This window comes from Dromiciops gliroides, chromosome 4, assembly GCF_019393635.1.
Source record: "Dromiciops gliroides isolate mDroGli1 chromosome 4, mDroGli1.pri, whole genome shotgun sequence".
In the NCBI taxonomy this organism is placed as follows: Eukaryota; Metazoa; Chordata; class Mammalia; order Microbiotheria; family Microbiotheriidae; genus Dromiciops; species Dromiciops gliroides.
Window position 1 is genome coordinate 231,828,266 of NC_057864.1, and position 26,677 is coordinate 231,854,942.

At 41.1% G+C, this 26,677-nt stretch overlaps 1 protein-coding gene across 3 annotated transcripts in view; it reads right to left on the reverse strand.

The window, feature by feature from the left end:
• Window positions 1-5,018: 5,018 nt before the first annotated feature.
• ZCWPW1 (zinc finger CW-type and PWWP domain containing 1) overlaps window positions 5,019-26,677 on the reverse strand; it is a 45,735-nt gene continuing 24,076 nt past the window's right edge. Inside the window, exons 8-18 of one of the 3 annotated variants that reach the window (XM_043999928.1) lie at window positions 19,659-19,790; window positions 18,827-18,943; window positions 14,103-14,223; window positions 13,260-13,335; window positions 12,087-12,191; window positions 11,194-11,277; window positions 10,560-10,638; window positions 10,101-10,177; window positions 6,482-6,632; window positions 5,907-6,017; window positions 5,019-5,475 (exon numbers count right to left, since the gene is read on the reverse strand). In XM_043999928.1, coding sequence (XP_043855863.1) covers window positions 5,150-5,475; window positions 5,907-6,017; window positions 6,482-6,632; window positions 10,101-10,177; window positions 10,560-10,638; window positions 11,194-11,277; window positions 12,087-12,191; window positions 13,260-13,335; window positions 14,103-14,223; window positions 18,827-18,943; window positions 19,659-19,790 — 1,379 coding nt within the window. In that variant the 3' untranslated portion in view covers window positions 5,019-5,149. The remainder of the gene's footprint in view (window positions 5,476-5,906; window positions 6,018-6,481; window positions 6,633-10,100; window positions 10,178-10,559; window positions 10,639-11,193; window positions 11,278-12,086; window positions 12,192-13,259; window positions 13,336-14,102; window positions 14,224-18,826; window positions 18,944-19,658; window positions 19,791-26,677) is intronic. The other 2 variants (XM_043999929.1, XM_043999930.1) reach the window with 2 other exon arrangements.

A 26,677-nucleotide genomic window follows, 5' to 3' on the forward strand; every position in this document is an offset into this window, starting at 1 on the left:
TTTGTTTTGTAAAGCACTCAGCTGTAGTGCCTGACACATAGTAAGTACTATTTAAATGTGTATTCCCTTCCCTATAAATGCCTATTTCCTTCCTCCCAATTTTCTGCCTATTATAAAGATTCATAAGAAAAAGGGATGCCTCACTGAGCATAACAACACCACTAGGTGGTCTGAGTCTTCTGAAAGTTCAGATTTAGGAAGGCAGGATTATAATTCTGATGAGAATTGTGATCAGCCCATACCATCCAAAAAGAACTGGTGTAGAGACAGAGGTCGGCAGATCACAGGAAGTGAGGTCTATCTAACCACAGACAGGCTGATGATGTCCCAAGTTGGTGAAATGGTTACACATGTTCACATGTAGCCGGATGGTAATACTACTAATATTTACTTCTGCAATATGCTTACATGTTTATTGATTCACATGTTAATTATTGTACATTTAATATACACGTTTTATTATTTCTTTGCTCTGGCTTATGCTTATTTTCCGTGTATGGCATGAATTGTAACTATTATATATTACTTTTGATTTGTTGGCTAGTTTAGTTTTTTCTGTTAGTCATGTGCAAGTAATCTCATTTATTTTGCATAGTTTATTATTTTGTAGGCATGTGGATGTTATCACTTTGATTTTGTTTGCTGCTATTCAAACAAGCTCTCCTCCATCCTGAAAATTATTCTGGATTACTATAATGATCTTATGTGGCAGCTAGGTGGTGCAGTGGAAAAAGCTTTGGCTCTGGAGTCAGGAGGACCTGAATTCATATTTAGCCTCAGATAATTAGTAGGCGTGTGACCCTGGGCAAGTCACTTAACCTTGTTTGCTTCAGTTCCTCAACTATACAATGAACTGAAGAAGGAAATGGCAAATACGGAGGGTTGGACAGAAATGAAATGACAACAACAACAGCAATAATGATTTTACAACTGGAAGGTGGACTTGAGTAATGCTCAGGAATTTTTGGTTTTGATATGGAGGGAAATGGGGTACAGGTTGGGGTTCTTAGGAATTCCTCTTTAAAGAATTACACCCTCTTGCACAAAAAGTAGTTAGAATAAGGGGGTAGTTTATTTAGGAGCAAGGGAAGGGAAGGGTGGGGGGAGGGAAACCATGAAAGAAATCCTTGGACTTCTCATGGGGAGATAGGCACAAAGCATGTGGCTCAGAGGTACCAATCTCCTTGAGCAGGAGAATGGCAGGTACTTTTATAGAGGCCTGATGGGGGAAGGGGTGACCATTTGACTGTGGAAAGTTCCTTTAGTGAGGGAGGACCACCCCCCACTGGTGGTAGCTGGGGGAATTGGGTGAGGAGTGGAGGATCATCCCCCACTTGTAGTGACTAGAGGAATTGGGTGAGGGGTGGCTGCCAATCTCTCAAGCCACCTCTCTCTTCAGGACACAAAGGCTGCAGCCACACCCAAATTTATCTCCCCAGGGTAAGGGAGACCAGAATGAAGGGTGGGAATCCGAAGCTAGCTCAGTCTGATTTGGTTCCCCTTATCTCTCTAGGCATTATCTGTCCTCTGGTTTAGTTTCTCTAGGAGAAGGTTCCTTGATGTGCCCCAGAGAACTTCTGGGGTGCTCTGCACCCCATGACATGTATTTCCTCCTGACTTTCCCTCTGTTACATTCCTCCCTCCCAACTTTGGTAGTCCTAGGTGCCCCCTTATTTCCTACCCTCCCCCCTCCAAAAAAACCCCAAAACAAAACAAACCATGCTGAAAGTAAATAGAATCCTTGATCAAATAAACATAATCAAGCAAAACAGATCCCCAAGTTGGGTCTGTCCAAAAATTTGTCTTGTTCTTCACCTGTCAGGAGGAAATGCAGCATGTTCCACCAATAGAGTCTGTGAGTAAGTAGGCAGAGGATGGAGACCAAATGAATAGAGCAGCAGAAGCAATGGGGGAGACTGAATCCGCAGACTGCCCAAGACTTAATGAGCCAAGTTGGAAAGAACTGAAGGAAGAGCTGAGCTATAGTGGAGAAGGGAGAAATGAAAGTGGCCCATCTGGCCTCTAGCAAGTATTCTAAAACAGTTTCAGGTTGAAACTGCCAGGTGTAAGCACCTTTTCAAGGATGGGGAAAGTTCCAAAAGGTTTATCTACCCTATGCCTGTTCAGTAACCAGAACTCTTATAGACTTTGCTTGCTTCTTTTACTGAAGCATTGCCTGTATCTTGATTTTTTTCTCCAACATAAATGTTATGGGCCTAGCATACCCCAGAAATTCTCTGGGGTAAATCAAAAGAACCTTTTCCTTGAGAAGCTAAACCAAAGGACAGACACACCTAAAGAGATAAGCAGCACTGAATCGGGATTGAGCTAGATCCAGGACCACCACCCTTCATTCCAGTCTCTCCCAGCCCTTGGGGAGATAAGACTAGGTGTTGCTGCTGCCTTTGTGGCCTGAGGGCGAGAGAGATGGCTTGAGAGGTCCGCAGCCACCCCTCACCCAATTCCCCCAGCCACTACCAGTGAGGGATGGTCCTCCCCCAATAAGAGAACTTTCCACAGTCAGATGATCACCCCCATCAGTTCTCTATAAAAGTATCTGCCTGTCTCCTGCTTCAGGAGATAGGTATCTCAGAGCCATGCTCTGTGCCATGCCTTCTCCCCATGAGAAGTCCAAGGATTTCTCTCTTGGTTTCCTTTCCCTAACTCCCTAAATAAACTATTATTTTATTCTAATTGGATTTGTGTGCAAGAGGGTGTAATTCTTCTTTTTTTTGTGGGGCAATGAGGGTTAAGGAACTTGCCCAGGGTCACACAGCTAGTAAATATCAAGTGTCTGAGGCCAGGTTTGAACTCAAGTCCTCCTGAATCCAGGGCCAGGGCTTTAACCACTGTGCCACCTAGCTGCCCCTAGGGTGTAATTCTTTAAAGAGGAATTCCTAAGAACCCAAACCCCAACCCCCTATCTGAAACCCCCACCTATTTCCCCATAACAATAAAGAAGCCAGAACTGGAAATACACAAAATTTTACTTAAGGGGCAGAGCCAAATCTACCTAGGGATTTTCTTAACCTCTGAGCTAGTGTGATTGTTGATAGTGGGTTTTAGGGAGAACATAACTGATTCCATTTTGCTATGTACCTTTTTTTTAACTATAAGATGTTGCTGTTAAGTTGTTTCAGTCGTGTCTGACTTTTTGTGACCCCATTTCATCACACAGCTAGTAAGTGTCTGAGACTAGATTTGAACTCAAGAAGATGAGTCTTCATTCTTCAGCTTCCTCATTGGTAAAATGAACTAGAGAAATAGCAAACCACTCCAGTATCTTTGCCAAGAAAACACCAAGCATGAAGTTGGGTTTAACAAATACTTATTGGTTGAAGTATTAAAAAGGTATTGTTTTCTTTGAGCAGAGGGCATAAATGGCTATGCTAACAAGGACACATTGTGTCCTTTGTAACAAGTGATAAACACCCTCTTTTTAAAAAATTTTTATTAAATTTTTATTTTTTGGTGGGGCAATGAGGGTTAAGTGACTTGCCCAGGGTCACACAACTAGAAAGTGTCAAGGGTCTGAGGCCGGATTTGAACTCAGGTCCTCCTGAATCCAGGGCCAGTGCTTTATCCACTGCGCCACCTAGCTGCCCCTCCTCTTTTGTTTTAAGAAGTATATTTACCTATCTAGAGATCAACCTGCTCTGACCAAGCTGCTCAGTAAGCAACAATCTTCCCTTTTGTTCCTCTCTTTGGTTCCAGTAGCTTTGGGAAGGGGAATATATAAATGTCATCTGCTAAATCATCACATATACTCATATTCTAGAGGGGTGTGCCTCACTCCGAGGGAATAAACTGCAGTTTTTCCTATGTCTTCTCTGCTAGCTTTTTGGCAGTGGATGAGAACTCACACAACATTCTATTAATAATTTTTCATCTGATATAAATTCCATAAAAAAACCAGAAGGGACCAAATGAATGAGGGCCATTATCTTGCCCCTAAACTAAACATGTTGTTAATAGGGTGTGGTTAATTAAATCTCCAACCTCTAAAAAGAGAAAGGAAGGGGCACAGAGTTAAGATTTGAGAGATTAAGCTCCACCCCTTTCCAGAAAGGGAAGAAAAAGCAGAAAGGATTGAGTAACATGCCCATTATTATAATAGCACCTGTATCTAATTTATAAGGGGGCATTTTTTTAACTGATGGGGTTGCATCAACCAAAAACCTTTGGAGACCACTATGTCAGAGCAGGGGCAGGCAGGTGATGCAGTGGATAGAGCACTGGCCTAGAGTTGGGAATCCAGCGTCAGGCACTCACTACCTGTGTGACCCTGGGCAAATTACTTAAACCTTATTTGCCTCAGTTCCTCATCTGTAAAACGGGAAGGCACTTGGAGAAGGAAATGGCAAAACCACTCCAGTATTTTTGCCAAGAAAATCCTATGGTCACAAAGAGTTAGCTATATTTGGACAGCAATTCCAGAGAAGATCTCACTCTTTTCAGGAATTAAAAGTAGTGGGAAACTGGCATGGAGCTCTGGCCTAGAGGATCATGAATCAAATTAAGGCTAGTGAATGAGAATTTTGAGGGCTTGACTAGACTCCTCTAATCTGGCACTGGGTACTTTTATGTACCCTTTTAATCCTTTGCCATTGAATATTGCTTTACATTATTATGCCCTGTGGAGTGTGTGGCAAGAGAGGGTAGAAAGGAAAGATGAGACTGATGCCAGAATCAAACATCCAGTTATGGTGACTGCGGCAGAAAAAAGGAAAATTAAGTGTATGACCCACAGCCTAAATGGGAATCACTCTGTCCCACGAAGCTCTCCACTCACACAGACCAGATTCATGTCCTAGGGAGCCTCACACCTTATCAAGAGGATCCCTTACACCTTTCTAACTACTTTCCATAAGATTCAGATGTCTTGTCATCCATCACCACCAAAAATCATGATAGACGTGGGATAAATGAAAGGAAATGAGAAGCGTATTGCCACAGATAACACCAGACCAGTTAAATCAGTAACTTGCTTTATTATTACTCAAATTTGAACTCAAAAGCACAACATTAACAAATAAAAACTTTTCAGTAACATTTGCTAGAAGGATTTCCCTCCACCTCCAACCCACTTTAAAAGAGTTAGGGAGTTCCTGAGGAGGGAGGGAAGAATGAGTGATGAAGTTACACACAACTACTCCTCAGATAAACTCAAAGAGATCTCATCTTCCTCTTCTTTGTGAGCCTGTTGCTCCTCTTTTTGGTTAATCCCTTCTCTAACTTGTTCCATGAGCTGTTCTAGGTTCAGGTCACTGGAGGCCTTACTCTCAGGGAGAGGGTTCCTGGACATCAGTACTGGTGACCATTGGGGATCACTCTTTTTTCCTGCCTCCACGAGGGGCCAGGCTGGACTTTGGGTTGGTGGGGACTGGTTTTGGGGAGCTCTATCTCCTCCTCTCCCAGGAAGTCTGGTCACTGTTGTGGTCTTTCTTTGGGGAGTTGTAAATTTTTTCTTAAGGCCTAAATGGAAAAGGAAGTAAGGGTGAGAGAATACTGTGTCTATAATCGCTCTTTTGAGTCAAATTAATTGCATACTGGGTTCCTATAACACCATTTTCAGGAAAGATGACCTAGCTTTCTTTATTCTCTGGTGCCTTAATCAATCAAATATTTATTCAGTGCTTACTATATGCAAGCACATAGACTAGGCACTGTCACTTAAGACATGTCTCCTCCTCTACTAAAATTTTAGTCCCTTCCCTTGGAGCATTCCTGCCTCTTTAAAGGAATTATAAGTCAAATTAATGTTAAATGAATACAGAAGGTAGAGTTCAGTTATGAATCATTTTCCCCACAGGAAGAAATCTGGAGAGTCTTAACCCTGGTAGTGAAGATACCCAGATCCTCAACTGCTACATTTGTGTACCTTTTTTCCAGGTCTCGGTTCATACCTGGCTGGGCAGGCTGTGAATTCCCACTGCTTCCTTCTCTCTCCACTGAGGTGTTGTCTTGTGAAGGGGATCTCTTATTTTTCTTCTTTCTAGGGGTCTCATCTTCCTCATCTGTTGAATCCCCCCCCCCAGCCAAAAAGGAAATCTATTGCTTTTGTCTCCAAGGTTGGCTGGCAAGGGACCAGAGACTCGGTTTCTGCTGTGCCATGCACAATCCCTTCTTTTGATGCAGCCATTCTGCCCTCACCTCAACCCACTTGTGCTATTTCCACCTGCACCCTCCTCATTTCTTTTCACATATCTCCTCAAAGACTGCCTCCTCCAGGAAGTCTTAGCTAAGAAAAAGAAAAGATCTTTCAGTCTAAGTTTTGGTAATAGGATACAAAGGTGAGAAAAAGGTTCTTTGTGTTCCTGAATGGCACCCAACTCTTTCCCTCTAAGGTTTTCTAGCTCTTTGTCTTCCAGCAAGTCTATTTCAATTCTGGGCTCTAGAGCTGAGGCAGTGATCAGGATTAGAATGCAGAAAGCTAGAACTTGAAAGGAAAAGTGAAGGGACACTAGGGCTCTTTTCCTACCTGGGTATCCCTCTATTGTTTCTGCCTGCATCCTGTCTGGGGCTCCCTTGCTGACCCAAATGTATGTCTTATTTCCAGCTGGCCTTTCACCTTTTAGTTTGAGTTTCTTCTTGGAGGTGTGTGCTGGATTGCAGTTAGTTGAAGAGGTTTCCTGAGGGAGATAAAAGGTGAGAAAGAAATTAAACCTTAACATTATGTTTTTAATGAAATGAGACACTCCAAAGTAGTTGATGGAAAAGGAGAGTCAAATTTGGTTCACTCGACAGTATGGAGAAAGAAGGGAGTTGGATGGCAATCTTCTCAATATACCCAGCCCTGGATAATTTAGGGGCTTAATGTTAAGATAACAGAATCTAGAGCTAGAAGGGAACTTGGGTCATCTAGGTTAACCTCCTCATTTTACAGATGAGGAAACTGAGACCCATGATAATTAAGTGATGATTATGGGGGAAGACTGAAAGAACATTAAAGATTAAAGATATAGATTAGGATTCATGATTTAATCATTAAGCATGATTAAAGAGTTGGGGAATTAAACCTACAAAGGAATTGTGAGACCTTAGAATCAGTCCCTTTCAGTACCAAAACTCATCATTTGCGGTTTCTGCTTTCTCATTTCCTTTAAATTCTTGTAATTCCCTGTAATCTTGCTTCTATTTACACCTCTCTAATCAACTGTTCTCAACAAGGCCACCAACACTCTTGTCAGAATCCTTCTTCTAATCCAGCCATGTGTCTGTCTGTCTGTCTGTCTGACCATCTCTGTCTCTCATATTATACTTTTTGAACTTCCTGACACACCTGACATCACAGGTCACCCTCTCCTTGATAGCTCTCCTCCCATGGCCTCTGATGCTGAGGTTTCATAGTTTTCTTCTTATTCCTTTTGATGGTTCATCTTCATCCCAATTCTTAACCATGGATGCCCCCAAAGTTATCCTTTTGTTTTTTCTCCTTGCACCTTCCCCGCTAGTGATCTCATTCATTCCCAAAACTTTGATCATATCTATCTATCAATCAATCAATCAAACTCTGAAATCTAGATCCCCACCCCATATCTTTCCACTGTGCTCTATTATTTCCAACTGAGTGCTAATCAAGGTTATGCTGGGAAGTGTTTAACAGCTGGTTCACCTTAAAAAAACAATAGTATACATGACACACTTTTAAGTTTAATCTGCACCATTAACATTTTCTCTATCACTTTCTTAAGTCTAGACAATCAACAAAACCATAAACCAAGCCTTGTTTTGTATCATTTGCTGATATCACAGACATGAATTAGCACACTGAAAGCTGAACAATTGTTTCTTGGCTCCAGCACATCCTGATGCTGGGGTATGTCCACATGGATGCCAGCACCTCTAAGTCAACATGTCCAATACTAAATTTATCTTGCCCCTCAAACCTGTCTTCCCTAAATTCTCTATTTCTGTCAATAGCATTACCATCTTCTAAGCCACTCAAGCTCATAATCTTGAAATCATCTTTGACCTTTCCCTTTCCCTCAATTTATATATTCAAATAATTGCCAAGTCCCTTCTTTTTTACCCCCACAGTAACCACCATAATGTAGAATCCTGACTCATCTCAACTTTCAGAATAGTTTCCTAATTATGTCTTTTTGCCTCAGATTTCTCCCATCTCCAATCCATTTTCCACATCATTGCCCCCAAGATGTTACACCATTCTGATATTACTTCTCTATTCAAAACTCTTAAGTGGTGCCCCATTTGCCTACTGAATCAAATCCTGATCCTAGTATTCAAGACCCTCCCCATACCTTTCTAATTATATCCATCCTTAATAATTTGTGTTCTAGTTAAACAGAACTTCTCTCTATCCCCTTTTCTTTGGACTTTTATTCTTGCTGCTCTCTCATGCCCTTTTCTCCCCCCACCTCCTCAATCTATTAAAGTCCCTTTCTTTCTTCAATATCAAAATCAGGTTTCATCTCTTCCAAAATGCCTTCCCTAACCCTAACCCAACCCCCCAAATAAATATGATCTCTTCTTCCTGTCTCTTTGATTTTTCCCATAACACCTCAAATAGAAAACAATATTACTCATAGAACATTGGATCTTTACATTTATCTCACTCTCCCCATAACAAAATTATCTGTGTACATGTCTTTTCCTATTAAAATTTAATATCATTAAGATTAGGGCCTTTGTGGTATTTATCTTTGTATCAGCACATAGCATAGCACCTTACATATTAATATGTAGTAAATGTTTGCTGAATTGAATTTGTTGAATTAGTTTGCCTGGAAAAGAGAAAGAAGTCAAAGGAAACGAGTAAGTAAATACCAACTGTTATTATTATAAAAGTCTTAAAATTTCATATGTGGATAGAGGAGAGAGGAATGACTGATGTTCTCTAAATTCACTGGTGATATGACCAAAGGAAATATTGTATGTGAGACTAAAGTTAGACTCAAGAAAGAATTTCCAAATTTTAATATATCAAGGGAAATTGTTCAAGGAATCCCCGGGCAATTAATTTTCTTCTGGCTTGTTGATGAACTTACAAAAGAGACAGGGCAGGTAATAGAAAAAAGAACTATTAACATCTTAAAATGCAAAAGGATCTGCACTTTGTGACCGTTTTAGGGTTAGGTTCTCCAGTTATGCTTGATAAAATTCTACAACAGCTAGATACTGGCTGTCTGAAGGGCCAGCTACCGGCCAGTGATCCTTTAAAAAGCAAGACACACACACATACGCTAGAAGAAGTTAGTTGAGGCAGAATGTAAACTCTGTGAACCCAGGAAAGAACCAGCTAGCTGTGGAAGAAGCCAGTCCCTTAAAGGCAAATTTCCTTGCTTTTAGGGGGAGGAGATCAGATTCCCACAAGTCATGGCATCTTAAGTGGAGCTACTTTTCCACAGGAAATGCCAAGCCCAACAGGGAGTATGCTCAGTCAGTCTGAGCAGAAGACCCAGGGTTGCCACTAGGGTTTGAGCTACAGAAAGGAACAGGGCCAGGGAGCTCAGGTGAGTGACTTGTCTGTTAAAGACACTAACAGTCAGGTGAAACAGCAGATGGACAACAAAAAACAGACAGGACATTGGGACTCACAGTACCAGAGATGGGAACTGCCTTGGCTGCATGGGTTCCCTGCATTTCTATTTGTATACTGGATGTGTGTACTCTTCCTACTGATGCTGTAAATATTTGTGTGACAGTCCTCCCCTGGTGTATGGAGGAGAATTTCTGTTACTGTTGTTCCTGCTATGTCATCTTAGTAAATACAGTACTCTGAGCCAACTATGTCAATTGGTTGATTATTAAAGATAAGTGGTGGGGGCTCATGAACTACAATTTTAGGAATTTGCAACTCTAGAGTACCTGGAACCTGGAAATAGTCACCCTTCTTAGGGCCCATCCTAGAAATATATAGCTAAATGAGTGAAAAAGTGAACATTTCTTATCCAGAAATCTTTAAGGTTAGAAGACAGACCTGTTTGAAATGCTCTGTGGCAAGAAGAGAATGACCAAAGACCCATACCAACCAGATATCACTATAATTTTCTCAATTTAATTGGGTTATTCCTGAGAATATACTGAAAGGAAACCCTGAGATATATATTTAGACCAATCTGTAAGGCAGATCCTACCTTGTTTTCTTCCTTGGAAATATCAGAATTTGAGCTTCCAACCCTCTGGGGCTTTCTAGCCTCTTGGAAAATTAAGTCTAGAATAGATAAAAGAAGGACACTTCAAATAATTATTTTTGAAAGCTCAGTCCAGTGTGTATAGCTTTTTATGCCTGTGCTATATTCTCTGAGATATACAAAATTCTAGACCTGTGCTTTTCCCAGATCTAATCATCCAACTTGATCCACCTATCTCCTCCCCTTCTTTTCTCTATTCCTTCCTTTCAGTCTCATTTATTAAGTTGGCTCCTCCCTATGTTATAAGCCTAGAACTAAGCAGCAGAAGGGACACAAAAAAGCCAAAGATAGCTTCAACCCTCCAAGACATATCCCATATTCCGCCCCAATCCCCACCCTGCCCAAACCTTCCCTCTTTATTCCCTCCCTGGTCTTCTTCCCTTCCCTGCCAGCTGTCCCTACCTCCTCCCTCCTCACTGCTGCTGGACCCTGCTGCATTCTCTTTATATCGGGTGTGGAAACCAAACAAATTAACTCGATCCTAAAGGGGGGGAGGGGGGAAGGAGAAGAGATGGGAGCAGGGATAGGAAAAATAAGCACATCAGATGCCCTTGGAAATGCAGCTTCTCTCCCCACTGCAACCAGTCCCTAGGATTCTTCTATAGCTTTGATACTTCTGGATTTGGATTTTGGAGGTTTTGCTTAGGTTTTATCTGTTTTTGTTCAAATTGTTATACATTTGCCTTAATTATAGGTTCACTTTAAAACTTTATTTTATCTGTGACTTCTGAGGGAGATGAAATCACTGTGGCTCATCCTTCCTAATGGCAGAGCAAGCTAAAGGAGACAGCTGAAATTACAGCAAGAGGGAGCAAAGTCAGACCTTGAAAGTGTGAAATGAAGCTGGAAAGGAGGGACTCAGAGTCCTTTCCCAAGTCAAGTGAAGGAATCAGATTAAAAAGGGTAGGGGGTGTCAATGAGGAAGAGGGTAACAAGTCTTCAGATCATGACTGTGCTGTGGGAGAAGACAGAGCCTTATCTTTTCCAAGGAGGGGGGAGCTGAGGAGTGAACAGAGGGGACTGAACATTCTTCCACCTGAATACTGATCCGCTGGGCCTCTTGGGCCATTACTAGGGCTGCCATCAGCTTCTGGCTACAGTCTTTGTTCCTGATTCTTTTCTGGAATGGCAAAAAGTTAAATATTAAGGTCTGGCTGCATTTAATGGTAAAGACAGGAGGAGTGAACTCTAGGATATTTCTAACATGCTAAACCTCTAAAATCTACAAAGGCATCATAGATATGCTAAGCTATTCCTGCTTCCCATTTTCCCAGGCTGAGAATCACCTACATCCAGCAATATCTTCGGCCAACTAATGGGGAGTTTCCCTTAGACATTCTAAGATAGATATGAGGGAAATATGATCTAGACAAGCGTGTTAGGTGATGCTGAGCTGATTCCACAAATTTTTAGGTCTGTGCTCTGGTTTCCTTTAGGCCAAGATACCTGATTTCCCAGAGTCCATACTCACCTTCAGAAATGGTCTAACCCCATATGGCACTGGGCAGTAATGACCTTCACCCACACTCCTGACAAAGTTACTTCAATTGTATTAAGAGGTCTGGATTTAAAATCAGAGGACTTGAGTTCAATTCCCAGCTCTGTAATTTACTACCTGTGTGATGTAGGGCAGGTCACTTAGTCCTCCTTCCGGATGACTTCTAAGTTCTTTTCCAGCTCTAAATCAACAATCACATGTATTGTGAACAGGCTATAATTAGGGACCTTAAAGGGAATGAAGGCTCACTGACCTGATGTAGGCTTACATCTGAGAGCAGAGGCTTTCATAGGCAATCTCAAACTAGGGCTTGTACTTTTCCAGATCTCAAAACAAACCTCCCAGGAGACTCCAAAGAAGCCCAAGGATACTAATAGGGATAAGGGGGAGTAGGAGATTCCCTCCACCCTTGACTCCTGAGAGTTCCTCACCAGTTCAACCTGTTCCAGGGACAGCTCCTGGAAGTTCTTCAACATGCTGGAAGGGATCCAGGCTCGAGAAGCAGTGTCCCCAAAAAATGTCACATGGTACTTGAACTGGAATCAGACAGATGCTCCTGATAAAGCCCTATGTCCTTTCCCTACTTCTGTTCTCCTAGCCTACAAAGACTGGGGCAGGGAAGAGAGTTTGGCAAGCCACTGGGAAATAAACAATGGGTTTCATATGCTCACTCTATCTCTTAAGGGAATTCTTTATGAATTTTAATACCTCTCCTTTCTACTCCTTTCTCCTCTTATACTTTTCTCTCATTCTGCTCTCAGTAGTTTCCATTCTGCATGTATTTGTACATGAATATTAAAATCATGTCATAATAAGGGATGTTGTATTTCTTTCTTTCTTTTTTTTTTTGTGGGGCAATGGGGGTTAAGTGACTTGCCCAGGGTCACACAGCTAGTAAGTGTTAAGTGTCTGAGGCCGGATTTGAACTCAGGTACTCCTGACTCCAGGGCCGGTGCTCTATCCACTGTGCCACCTAGCCGCCCCCTTGTTGTATTTATTTCTATACAAACCTCTGGGTGTTTGTCTCTATCAGCAGACAACTCTGTGTATTTGTTTCTGCTTGTGTCTCATAACTGTATGAATCTATGCTTTTACGTATATATGTACATATATGTAATATGTCTTTGCAAGAGAGTCTTTAAGACCTAAGGAGAAAAACAAAAACACAAACTGGGGCAGCTAGATGGTGCAGTGGATAAAGCACTGGCCCTGGATTCAGGAGGACCTGAGTTCAAATCCGGCCTCAGACACTTGACACTTACTAGCTGTGTGACCTTGGGCAAGTCACTTAACCCTCATTGCCCTGCAAAAAAACAAACCAAACCAAACCAAAAGAAAACAAAAAAGACCTAAGGAGAGCACCTTCTTTTCTAATCTCTATGGGGATCTGATCCCCACATTCCAGAAAGGAAAGAAGTTGTCAGCGGGGCAGCTAGATGGCGCAGTGGATAGAGCACCGGCCCTGGATTCAGGAGTACCTGAGTTCAAATCTGGCCTCAGACACTTAACACTTACTAGCTGTGTGACCCTAGGCAAGTCGCTTAACCCCAATTGCCTCACTAAAAAAAAAAAAAAGAAGAAGTTGTCAGCAAGGTGAAACTCACAGGCAGGACATCTTGTTGAGAGGCAAAGAGAAAATACTCTTCCAGATCAGGATCTGATTCAATCATTCCCGGCCACCTGCAAAGTAGAGATTGGTAGAGGGAGGAGGATTAGGGCACTGCATGAACTAGTCCCAAACCCACTCAATAACAACATATTCCTAAAACAGATTTCTTTCAACAAGAAGACTTTGTAATACCTCTTTCCTTAATCTTAGATCCCTTCTATAGCACGACCAATAAATATGAATAGATGGAGACAATGTATGGAGAATTTCAGATTCCTTTCAATGTTCTCCTTTGCTCACCCCAGGTGTCCTAATAGGACCTTACTCAATCAGGAACAAAGGGTTTGAGCTCTCCTGTGTGAGCATTTTTTTTTTTTTGGTGAGGCAATTGGGGTTAAATGACTTGCCCAGGGTCACACAGCTAGTAAGTGTCTGAGGCCACATTTGAACTCAGGTCCTCCTGAATCCAGAGCCAGTGCTCTATCCACTGTACCACCGAGCTGCCCCAAGCATATTTTTAAAGAAGGAAATATCCTTTCCATCCTTATTTTCAGTTTGCAAGTCTCCTATACTTCAAAATAGAAATTATGCCTTGATGACCACCTTCTACATTCCTTTTCAAGGTCTCTTCTCTATCCCCCCTGTCAGGAAGGTGGGTAACACAGAAATAACCTCTCATCTCAGACCTCCATCCTTTTTCTTGCCTAAAAATTCCACTATGGCCTCCTTTCACACATTCTAATTCCACTTTAAAGAACCCCCATTTACTTTTCCTTCCCCAGCCCTAACCTTTCTTTCCCCACTCCTCCAAGCTCTGAATATCTCCACTATTTCCTACCAGGGGTAACCATACTGCTTGGCCCAGATGATGGATCCTGGCATGTAGGAAGTATAAACCACGTCACTCTCAGAGCCTGACCAGGTTTCCTCAGGAATGTCACAATGGTTAAACTGTAAATCTGTGAAGAAGGACAAGGGGGATGAGGGGGAAAAAAGAACCTAGAAGGTTCACATCTGAATTTTGGGAAAGCAAAGAAGGGGCTGGTACCCTCATCTTAAAAAGTGGGACAAAGAAGGCATCTGGGATAAGGGCACGGAGAATGAATAGCAGGCAGAGAGTACTCCTTTCCATAAAATATAAAGAGAATATTTATATATCCCATTCCTTGGGGAGAACTCATGGGAAAAGTTCTCCTGCAACAGTCATTCTAGCCTTTGCATTGTACCTAGATAAACCCACAGAACCAATCCCAGATGAAGAAGTGATTCCTTCTTTTAAAGGGTCTTAAAGTATAAAACTTCAAAACTTCCCTTTATTGCTTTCTTTAATATCAATTTCCACAATGAAGGAATCGGCCTAATGTTTAACAAACTCCTCCTTTTATAGCTTCAGCTCATTTCTTCTTTCCTTTTCTTCAGGTGAGATGACAGCTGGTGTCCCAGCTATTCTGCACTTAATGGAACCTTCCCCAAGCATGTGCAGATATTCTCTGTTTACTTCAGTGCAGGGCCAGCTTTCAGTCATATATGACTCATCTACTGAGTAACCTAACTTGCTGAGTCAGAAGAGCTGAAGGTTCAAGGTGTCACACTTGGCAGAAAAAGAGGTGGTTTCCAGCTGGCAGCTCTGTTAGACCGCAGCCCTCTAGGTGATAAGGTCTGATTTTAAAGAGGGCTGTAGAAGGCGCTACCACTTCCCATGTGGAGCATTGATTCATGTAGTTGGGGTTAGACTAGGACCTCTGTCTGCTTTTGTCTGTGGCGTGTGTGTCTGTACGTGTTTCCTTCCCTAATCACTGACACACCCTTTCTCTTTCTCAGTTGAAATTTCTCCTAACCACTGATTCTTTCCTCAAGACCTACAAACATGCCCAGGCTTCCCCCATTCTTAAAAAACCCCTCTCACACAGCCTGGCCATTTTCAGCTTTTTTCTTTCACTAGTCAGTCAGTCAATAACCGTTTCTCAAGCACCTTCTAAGTGCCAGGCTTTGTGTTACTTGCTGGGGATATAAAGAAATGCAAAAGGCAGTTTTTGCCCTAGTTTTTGCTCACAATCTAATAGGAGAGACAAGATGCAAACAATTATGTACAGAACAAATTGTATACAGGAAGTTGTAGATAAGCAGTGGAGGGAAGGCTGGAATTAAGGGGCACAAGCAAAGGTTTCTTGTAGAGGGTAAGATCTTATCTGGGATTTGGAAGAAGCCTTGGAGGCAGAGATGAGAAGGAAGAACATTCCAGGCAGGAGTGCAGCCAGTGGAAATCCCTGGATTAGAGGATGGAGTATCTGGCAATCTGGCATCTGACCACTTTTCTGAAACTGCTTTTTCTTAAGAAAGTAAGATTCCTTAATTGCTAAAACAGATAGCCTCTGTTCTCCTTTACCTATCTGGAGCTTTTGACAAGGTAGTCCACCTTCTCCCGAATATGCTTTCTTCCCAATGCACTGGATAGCTACCATAACACTGCCCAGTTTCAATTCTTCTCTGACTTGTCTGATCAATATTTCTGTCTTCTTTACTGGATCCCGTTACATCTCCTTCCCTCAAGGCTGTCCTGGGTCCTTCTTTTCTTTCTTCACAGCCCCTCCCTTGGTAATCTCATCTGCCTCCATGGGTTCACTTATATTTAAGACAGCAGTTCTTTTTTTTTTTTTTTTGGCAGGGCAATGAGGGTTAAGTGACTTGCCCAGGGTCAAACAGCTAGTAAGTGTCTGTCAAGTGTCATAGGTCACATTTGAACTCAGGTCCTCCTGAATCCAGGGCTGGTGCTTTATTCACTGCACCACCTAGCTGCCCCCCAAGCCAGCAGTTCTTTAAGTGTGTCTGGAGACATCCAGGAGTCATTAGATCAAAACAATTTCATACTAAAACATTTTAATTTCAAATATGGTAAATATTGATATAAATCACAAAAAATAAGGGGGACCATCAATCACTTTTAGGTGTAAAGGAATCCTGGAACCAAAGTTTGAGAACTGCTGTTCATTTTTCAGTCAAGACCCAATTTGTGATTTTCTTGGCAAAGGTATTGGAGTGGTTTGCTATTTCCTTCTCTAGCTCATTTTACAGATGAGGAAACTGAGGCAAACAGGGTTAAGTGATACACACAGGGTCACACAGTTAGTAGGTATCTGAAGCTGGATTTGAACTCAAGAAGATGAGTCTTTCTGAGGGGTGGAACTCTATCCACTGTGCCACCTAGCTGCCCCTTTGAGAACCACTGCTCTAGATTAATAATTCCTTCCTTCCCTCCTTGCTCTCTCCTTAATCTCTCTCTCTTTTTTTTTTGTGGGGGGCAATGGGGGTTAAATGACTTGCCCAGGGTCACACAGCTAGTAAGTGTCAAAATGTCTGAGGCTGGATTTGAACTCAGGCACTACTGAATCCAGGGCCGGTGCTTTATCCACTGCACTACCTAGCCGCCCCCTTCCTTAATCTCTCTTAAGCAATAGTCTCATAGGATCAACATAACTTGTTATTTTTCCCTCTAAACCTGCCCTTGTTCCAAAATTCCGTGTTTCTGTTGAGGGCATCACCATCATCCAAGACACCCAGATTTCTAACCCTGGAGTCATCATGGACTTTCCTCTCCCCAACCCCTGCCTAAATCCTTTCAGTTGCCAAGACTTGTTGGTTCTACTTCCAAGATATCTCTTGCATCCTGTCCTTTTCTTTCCACTCAACTTAGCACCACAGTTCAGGTCCTTAACAGCCCTCATTCTCATTACTTTAATAATCTCCTAATTTGTCCCCCTACTTCCATTTTTTTCCTCTTACAATTCATCTACACAGCTGCCAAAGTACTTTTCCAAAGGCTATAAATATTTCACTGCTTTAGAGACTGCCTCTAGTATAAAATACAAACTCCTCAGCCTCACATTTAAAGTCCTCAACAATATGATTCCAAGACTTATTGCATACTGCCCCCTTCACACTCTTCGCACACACTCTATATAGCTGTGCCTCCAAATAGAGATTCCATCTATATGTCTCCCATAGGCAGAACCCAATCTTTTCTCATCTCTGCTTCTCATTCTTAATCTTTCTTTAAGGTTCAGCTTCTAGAGGTCCTGGATTTAAATTCTGCCTCTGATGCTTATTACCTGTGTGCTCTTGGGAAGGCCCCTTCCCTTCTCAGAGCCTCAGTTTACTCATTTGTAAAATGAGGGGATTGGATTAAATGGTCTTCAAGGTCCCTTCCATTTCTAGATCAATGATCCTATTATCCTAATAAACCCTTCCCTAATGCCCTCTCCTCCTCTTGTTAGTCAGCTCTCGATTATTTTGTTTTTACTTATGTAGCAGCCCCTCTGGGCTTCCTTCCAAGAGGAGGTTTAAGGGTACAATGTATGGACCTGCGTTCCTAAAATTATAGTTCCTTGAGCTGCTTACCTGTGACTCTACCTTTAGTTATCTGCTCAATGTAGAGATCTCTACTAAGATGACATAGTAAAAAGAGCAGACATTCCCTCCCTAAATTTGGGACATACTCTCCCACAAACACACCCAGTGTTTGTAAAAAAAAAAAAGGACATGGGGAGTAATACTCAGATGGAGGGAACACAGGTGGCCCAGGCCACACATGCTTAATATTCAAAAGAGCCACAAAACCCTTGACTTCTAGTGGCATCACTGTCCTGCTCCTTCCCTGGGATGCTCCCAGAGAAGGCCTTTCTCTGTTCCCTTCTGGAGGTAGTATCTTCTGTGGAGTGAGTAGCCATGGTGCCATGGCCAATGGTGGTGTGTGTGTGTGTGTGTGTGTGTGTGTGTGTGTGTGTGTGTGTGTGTGTAAGGAAGAAAAATCCCTAGTGTAGGAGCCAGTCTTCCTTGGCTGCTGTCTTTTGTCTGGACTGACTGCAAAGCACATTTTTTAAGGGCCATTAAAGGTGTGGCCAGTCTTCAGTAAATCATTGGCCCTTTCAATTCTATCAAGGAACCTTTCATCTTCTTAAAGGATAAAGCGATTATGTCTACAATTAGTTTAACCTCATTATCCTATGAGATCTCTCCCCTCAATCTTATTTGTTTATATGCAGAATGTAAGATATTTTACTTTTTTTTTTGGTAGATTAAAAATCTCAAGACATCACTAATAACTCTGCTCTGAAAAGGACTTTAATCTCTCTAAACAAACTCCATTCCAAATGTCCTTTTTGTTTTCTCTTTCAACTCAGAGGCCGCCAGTGCACTACCACCTTGGAGATGTATCTCGTTTGGAAATATGAAAGATCTTTTTTTTTTTTGCCAGATTTTTGAGGGCTGGAATAATTTCATTTTTGTCCCAACACCTACTATAGTGCCTTGAACATGGTAAGCATGTTCATTTTTATCATATTTACTGAGTTGAGTGGAGATGACAATGGCAAACTCCTTTATTTTAGAGTTTGAGATTGAAAATCAGATAGAACAAAGTTATCATCAATAAATAAATCTTATATAATCTTTAACATATGAAAGGGAAATACTTTGTTGAAAAACAGCCTTTAATGTTATTTATTCTACCTGAACAGTCAAACACATCAATATAAGGAAGAAAACAAATCCTTCTTTTTGTTTTACCTGTATTTTGACTACATGACCAGTCATCTGGCAGGACCGAGGGGTCAACGTTCCCACGTAGTTGTCTCCACTTTTTACAGTTGGGGAAGGAGCACTGCACCCAGGCTATACACTGACCTAAAAAGAGACGTAAGTAAAATGAAACTCTCAGAAATATTCCCTTTCCTAGCTAGTTTCTCTGGAAGTCATAGAACCATCCCATGGTCAGAGCTAGAGAACTTGGAAATCACTTAGTCCAACTTCTTCATTTTTCACATAAGAAAAGGAAGTCTAGTGAATTTCCAAGGTCACAGAATTAGTCAGTGGCCAAAATGGGACAAGAACACAGATTTCTTGATTTCCTGTCCAAATCAGTTTCTATGCCATCACCATAATGAATCAATCATCCAACATGTATTAAGCATCCATTATATGCTAGGCACTGTGTTAGGTGGTAGGGATACAAAGATAGAAATCAAACAGTTCCTACTCTCAAGGTGCTCTTCTGCTGTAAAACAGTGTTTAACCCTTTCTCCAATAACGAGTCTCCCCTATGTTAAAAGTTCCCCAAAGAAAACTCCTTAGTTCCCTTCTCCAATAGCCTTGGTCTTGCTTGACATCTTAGTGTTGGTCAATTCTTTTTAAGGTCTGACCTTTATCTCCTTCATCAAGTTGCAGTTCACTGAAGTCATTCTTTCTCTGTCCCTAGTTGAAATGAATTGAAAAGATAGTAGGGGGACAGAGGGAGGAGCAATACAATTTGATTCTCATTGGATTTCCCATGGATTCTACCAACTTCTTATCTCTTTCCTTTCATACTCAATGTATTTAAATTTCCCATGTCCAAACTCACTGAAATCACTTGTCCCTTCTCCTCCAGCTTCTTCCTGATCACTGATCTGGGTGTAGCCTTGCACTATTTTCTTTGGTTGGCCTTTACGTCTGTGCTTACCACTCCTTTTGGTTAACTCAGTTTTTTCATCTTCTAGGAAGATAATAAAACAAAACACAGAAAATAAAGTTGGAAGTTCCTTTAAAAATATAAATTTAAAAGGCAGGTGGGAAAAAAAATCGACATTTAGAACACAATGCAAATCTCAGAAACAGAATCAAATACATATAAAAGATTAGTGTGTAGCAAACCAGCACATATAAAAACTGGGAGGATACTTATTTTTAAAAATATTGGAAAACTGGATAACAATATAGTGAAAAATAAATTTAGATAATTATCACACACAATATATATTATATATGTAAAATGTATATTATATAATAATATATAAGTTTAATTTTATGTTTTTCTGGGAGTTTTGTGGTATATTATTATATATAATAACCATATAAGTTGGAGGGGAGTCTGCATTTCTCTAGTCATGAGATAGATAGTACAATATATGTAATATCATTTTTTCTAGATCTGTGATTTCATTAGTGTGAGGAACTCCTTAGTGTAAAAACTCTCTCCTCTAATAAAGGAACAGTAACTTCTTTATTTAAAACTCTTAGAGAGTTAACTGGGGACACTGAGAACTTAAGTGACATTTTCATAATTACACAGCTAAAACTTACATTTACAAAAATGTAATTATGATAAAAATTAAAATATATGATTAGAAAAATATATTTAGGAAAGATGTCAGAGCCCTAAAATTAGAGTTCTTAAAAATATTGTATGAGAACTTAGAGATTCAACATGACTAGGCCATTGAAAGAATCATTTCCAGATTCTCCCCCCACCCCCAAACCAGGAATCCACAGTGGTATCTCCAAATTCTAGGCAAATTCTAGGATAAAAAAAGCCACCAGGGCAGATCTAGAGCAAAGGGTGGAGGGTAGAGCCCAAGCAGACAACCACAGTGCCTTCAGAGCAGCCTCAGCATTCCCTGTCTGATTTCTACAGAACTCAGACTTAGACAGAGCTTAGTCCAAGCCTCCATTTGGCTTAAAGAGATTGACTGGGGCATTCTGTTCTGATCTAGCACAACACAAATCTAGCTCAAGGCTCCTCCAAATTCACGGCTGGGCTGACTAAGCTCAGCATAGAAGAGTAAAACTTTAGGATATTTTAGGTGATCCCACAATGGAAATAGAGCTTTGAGACTGACCCATGCCTCATTCTAGCCCTGCCATGGTAGATAAAGCAATCTCGGGGCACTCTAAATAGAGTCCACTGGCCCCAGCAAAATCCAACCTCAGCAGTTCCTGAAGCTTCTGGAAGGAACAGAACACAGGAATAACCCTTGAACTCTGCACCAAGAATAAGGGATTCAAGCTGAACCTAACAGCAGGGCTAACAAGATCTCTGGCCTTTTATAAGGCCACTCCAAGGCAGGGCTCCAGAATCCTTTGAAGAAGGGGGCTAGGAAAGAATGGAAAGAGAAATGAGAGCAATGCAGCAGAGTCATGAGAAAAAAGTCAACAGTTTGAAAAGCCAAATGGAAAAGGAGATAAAAAAACTGTCTGATGAAAATAATTGCCTAAGAATTAGGACTGAACAAATGGAAGCTAGTTAACTTATGAGAAACCAAGACATGGTAAAGCAAATCCAATTGAATGAAAAAATAGAGGGCAATGTGAAATATCTCCTTGGAAAAACAGCTGACCTGGAAAATAAATCCAGGAGAGATAATTTGAAAATCATTGGACTACCTGAAAACTATGACCAAAACAAGAGCTTAGATACCATCCTCCAAGAGATTGTGAGGGAAAATTGCCCTGATATTCTAGAAGCAGAAGCTAAAATAGAAATTGAAAGAATACACTGATCACCTCCTGAAAGAGATCCCAAAAGGAAAACCTCCAGGAATATTAAAGCCAAATTCCAGAACTCCCAGGTCAAGGAGAAAATATTGCAAGCAGCTAGAAGAAGGGGGCTAGTCTGGCCCACTATACTCAAGACACCTTAGACCCTGACCATGATGTTTATTTGCTGAGTTTCACAAGTAGAAGCAGCGCCCTCCCCAACCCTCCCCCCCAACACAAGAAAACTCTCCAACCACCATGAGGAAATACCTTGGTATGAGAGATGCAAAGGATTAAACCCTGAAGATGACAGTAATACCACAACAAGTGTAGGTAAAGCCTGAGAGGGACAACAGACAAACAAAAAACTCTGGGTCCAGGGAGGAAGAAACAATGGCAAAAAGGGCATCTTAGATCATATGACAGAAAGTCTCACTTATGTGATAAAATAATAGAATTTGGCAGATGCCCAGGGGTCCCACCTGATTGATTTAGTATTGTTTGAGAAACTAAGTACCTACTTGGGATGATTAAATATAGGCCATACCTGGCCTTCCATGAGTGATGTATACTACTGATGTCAGGGGTGGGTGGGTGGGTGGGGGGCTGCTCTTGGCCAAGCAACTTGAAGGACTTCCCTTTTGGGGGAAGGAGAGAAAAGGTAGAAAAGAGAACACTGAGGTTGGGAGCTCTCTCTTTCCTGTTGGTGAGCTCCCGAGAGTGGACTGGAGAGGGGCTGCACAGCTAACTCCTATAGAAACTACGGACCCCAGGTGGTGAGTTAATAGAAACAAGGCCAGCTTTTTGAATTAGCTGAGCTGGAAGCAAGTTTGGGGATTGAGTCAGTCTTTGCTAGAGCCAGGGAGCTTATCCATTTTTCTCTTCCCCATTTCCCTTGTTACTGGCTTTAACTTCACCTTTGTTGTATATTTTATTCCCATTAATAAAACCTGATTTGTTTGTGGAAAAGAGGCTGTTAATCTCCTTTCTTATTGGCCTGGGAGAAATAACTAAAAAAGGCAGTTTGGAAGGGAGGAAACTTTGGACCTAGAGGTCCCTCATTATTTTCTGAACCCCAAAATTATGGCAAGCCACCCAATTAACTCTCCCCATATTAAATTTGGCCCTTACACTTAAGAATCGAATGCTCTGAAAAGGAATGGGTCAGATAGAAAACAATGACACAATAATATAAGAAATAGAAAAATAAAACAAAAAAATGTAAAAAACAAAAACAAAAAAAGAAGAAAAATCTAAGAAATATTAATATCAGAAACAGGTCAAGGAGTGACCTGAAAATGATGATCTGAAAAATTATGAAAATGATAAATGAAAATTGCTCAGAAACTCTTAGAACCAGAGTTCAAAATGAAAACAGAATCTACCAGTCACCTTCAGAAAGTCCCAAATGAAAACTTCCAGGTAAGTCATATGCAAAATCTAAAGCTTCTGGGGCAGCTAGGTGGGTTAGTGGATAAAACACCAACCGTGGATTCAGGAGGACCCGAGTTCAAATCCAGCCTCAGACAGTTGACGCTTACTAGCTATGTGACTTTGGGCAAGTCACTTAACCCTCACTGCCCCACAAAAAAATCCAAAACCTAAAGCTTCCAGATAAAAGAAAGAAAAATACTGCAAGTTACCAAAAAGAGAAAATTTAGATATTAAGGAGCCACAATTAGGACTGCACAAGAATGAGTACTTAGCTATCGCTATAAAAGCTGAGAATATAATATTATAAAAGGAAAGAGATAATAGTTTACAATCAAGAATAACATATATGGCAAAACTAAGTATAATCCTACATGGGGATGGGGGGATGGGGTAGGGGAAATGGTCTTTTAATGGAATAGAGGATTTCTAAGCAATCCTGATGAAAAGGCCAGAACTGAATACATAGACATTTGGAAACAGAGAAACAAAGAAAGGAAAACATATGTGTTTAATTGAGAGAGAACATGAGGATGAATTGTTTATATGTTAATAGAGGGATAAGAAACTTATTATCTTTAAGGGTCATTGTTTTTCAGTCTCAGTTGTGTCTGACTCTATGTGGCCCAAGGACACGTCCATAGGGTTTTCTTGGCAAAGATACTGGAGTGGTTTGTCATTTTCTTTTCCAGGGTGTGCCCATTTTACAGATGAGGAACTGATTCAAATAGGGATTAAGTTGGGGCAGCTAGGTGACTCAGTGGATAGAGAACTGACCCTGGAGTCAGGAGGACCTGAGTTCAAATCCGGCCTCAGACACTTGGCAGTTACTAGCTGTGTGACCCTGGGCAAGTCACTTAACCCCAAATGCCTCATCCCCCAAAAAACCCCCCAAAACAAATAGGGATTAAGTGTCTTGCCCAGGGTCACTCAGTTACTAAGTGTCTGAGGTCATACTTGAACTCAGATCTTTCTGACTCTGGGACAAGTGCTCCATCCACTTCATTTAAGGATCATAGAGAAACATTAAAATGGTAAAAGATGGTTTTAATTTATTTTAATGGTCTTAGGAAAAGACAAAAATGGGAGGCAGAGAGAAAAGGAAGAAGAGGAAGGAAATCACTATAGCATAGCAGAGCCATAAGATGAAAAGTATATGGGGGGAAAGGGGGGAGGGAATGGGACTCCTATGAACTTCACTTTCATCTGAATGAGATAAAAGAAGACTGAATACAATTGGCCATATACACAGATATCAGTAGAGAAAAGTTGTTGTCTCAATGAGGACCATGAATTAGATTTTAAGTGAGGGAGTGTTGTGCAAGATCCCCAACCTCACTCCCCTAGAGCCATCTGGGTCCAGTGGCAAAATATATATCAGGACGACTGGAGATGGCCCTGGATGTTTAAAGCAATTGGGGTTAAGTGACTTGCTCAGGGTCACACAGCTAGTAAGTATCTGAGGTCAGATTTAAATTCAAGTTCTCTGGACTCTAGGGCCAGTGCTCTATCTACTTATCCACCTAGCTGCCCCACAGTAGAGAAATACATTAATCTCAAGAGAGAATTGCAGGAGGGGCAGCTAGGTAGCACAGTGAATAGAGCACTGGCCCTAGAGTCAGGAAGACCTGGGTTCAAATCTGGCCTCAGACACTTGACACTAGCTGTGTGACTCTGGGCAAGTCACTTAACCCCAACTGCCTCAGAAAAATGGACAAAGAAAAGGTAAACAAGGGTCCTATGAAGGAGGACAAGAAAGGTAAGGGAATAATTCCAAGCAAAATGATCTTGAATATTGGAGGGGGGTGTAGGAAGGAGGATTAAAAGGAAAAGAACTGTTCATACTATTTGATCACTTATCTATTGGGAAATGGCTTTTGGTTACAAATATCTGTTGCTTTTTGAACCAAAACTATCAGAGAAATTTGATACAATGATTTCCCCCCCATTTGACGGCTTCATTTTTTATCCTAAGTGAATTTTTTGATGCAAATGCAAAAATTGCAAATACAGTACTAGCAACTAGGCTAAAATCACACAGTAAAAAGATTTTATACTATGGTCAGCTTCCTGGGTTTATACTAGGAACTCAGAGTTGGTTCAATATATGAAAGATCATAGATATGAAAAACTGTGTTAACATACATAATAAAAACCTTATGATTATATCAATAGATGCTGAAAAGGCTTTTGACAAAATCTAGCTCCAATTTCTATTAAAATTCTAGAAATCATAGAAATAAATAAACCTTAATATAGTAAATAGTATTTATCTATATCTAGAAATAAACATTATATATAATGGAAAAAAGTTAAAGGTCTTTCCAATAAAATCAGAGGTTGAGCGTGAATACCCATTACCACTACCACTATTTAAGTTAGTTCTAGAAAGCTAGTTATAGCAATAAGAAAAGGAAATTGGGAGGGAAGGGGCGGGGAAGAAACATAGATCAAGGTGTAAGGGACAAATTTAGTATGGGGAGACTTAATTGGGTGGCTTGCTGTAATATTGGGGTAAGAAAGGAGATTAACAGCCTCTTTAAAAAAAAAAAAAAGGTTTTATTTTTATTTATTTTTATTTTTTCCGGGCTATGAGGGTTAAGTGATCCTGGGATCACACAGTTAGTAAGTGTCAAGTGTCTGAGGTCAGATTTGAACTCAGGTACTCCTGAATCAGGGCTGGTGCTTTATCCACTGCGCCACCTAGCTGCCCTCAAAACAGGTTTTATTAATGGGAATTAGACTCTAAATCTCTGGAGCAAAAAGGCCCCAGGCACCCTGAACCTGCCTCCAGCCCAGCTAGCTCCAAAGATTTAACCTGGCCTCAACAACACAAATTCACCACCACCCAGAATCTGCGGTTCCAAGGAGAACTAGCTGTGCAGCGTTCCCGGCCCAGTCCCAAGGTCCACCAGCATCTCTCTTCCTCTCTCATGCATGCAATAATGAGCTCACTCCTCCCCTCCCTGGCTTTCTCCCAAAAACCTCCGCAAGACTGGAAAACAGGGCTGACCACACACACAGCCCCAAGCTGACAACTTTGATTGACAAAACTAACAGGTGGCTCTTCAGCTTAAAGCCGGCCAGCTTCTGGATGCTGAAGACTACCAGACTTGTCTTCATTATAATTTGGCCAGGCCCATGTAGGCATGTGGGTGTCCAGCATGAGGTCAGTGCGCACGGGCACTAATTTTTCTAATTTTAGCCAAAGATGGGGTCATAGAAATCCCAAATCACAATTAATTCCTCACAAAGGGAAAACAAAATCACCTTTTTTTACAGATGATATGATGGTATACTTAGAGAACCCTAGTAAGTAATCTAAAATTAAATGAAAGAATAACTTTAGGGCAGCTAGGTGGCGCAGTGGATAAAGCACTGGCCTTGGATTCAGGAGGACCTGAGTTCAAATCCACCCTCAGACACTTAACTAGCTGTGTGACCCTGGGCAAATCACTTAACCCTCATTGCCCTGCAAAAAAAAAAAAGAATAACTCCAGCAATATATATATAAAGATAAAATCTATATAAACCATCAGTATTCCTATTTATAAGCAACAAAATTCAAAGAAATTCCATTCAAATAAAATAACAAAATTCATACCAAGTAACAAAAAAACCCAAGCATCTTAAAGGGAATAATGAAAAATAAATGGGAAGGAAAGGTAACTATCAGTATCAGATCTCAAAATGATG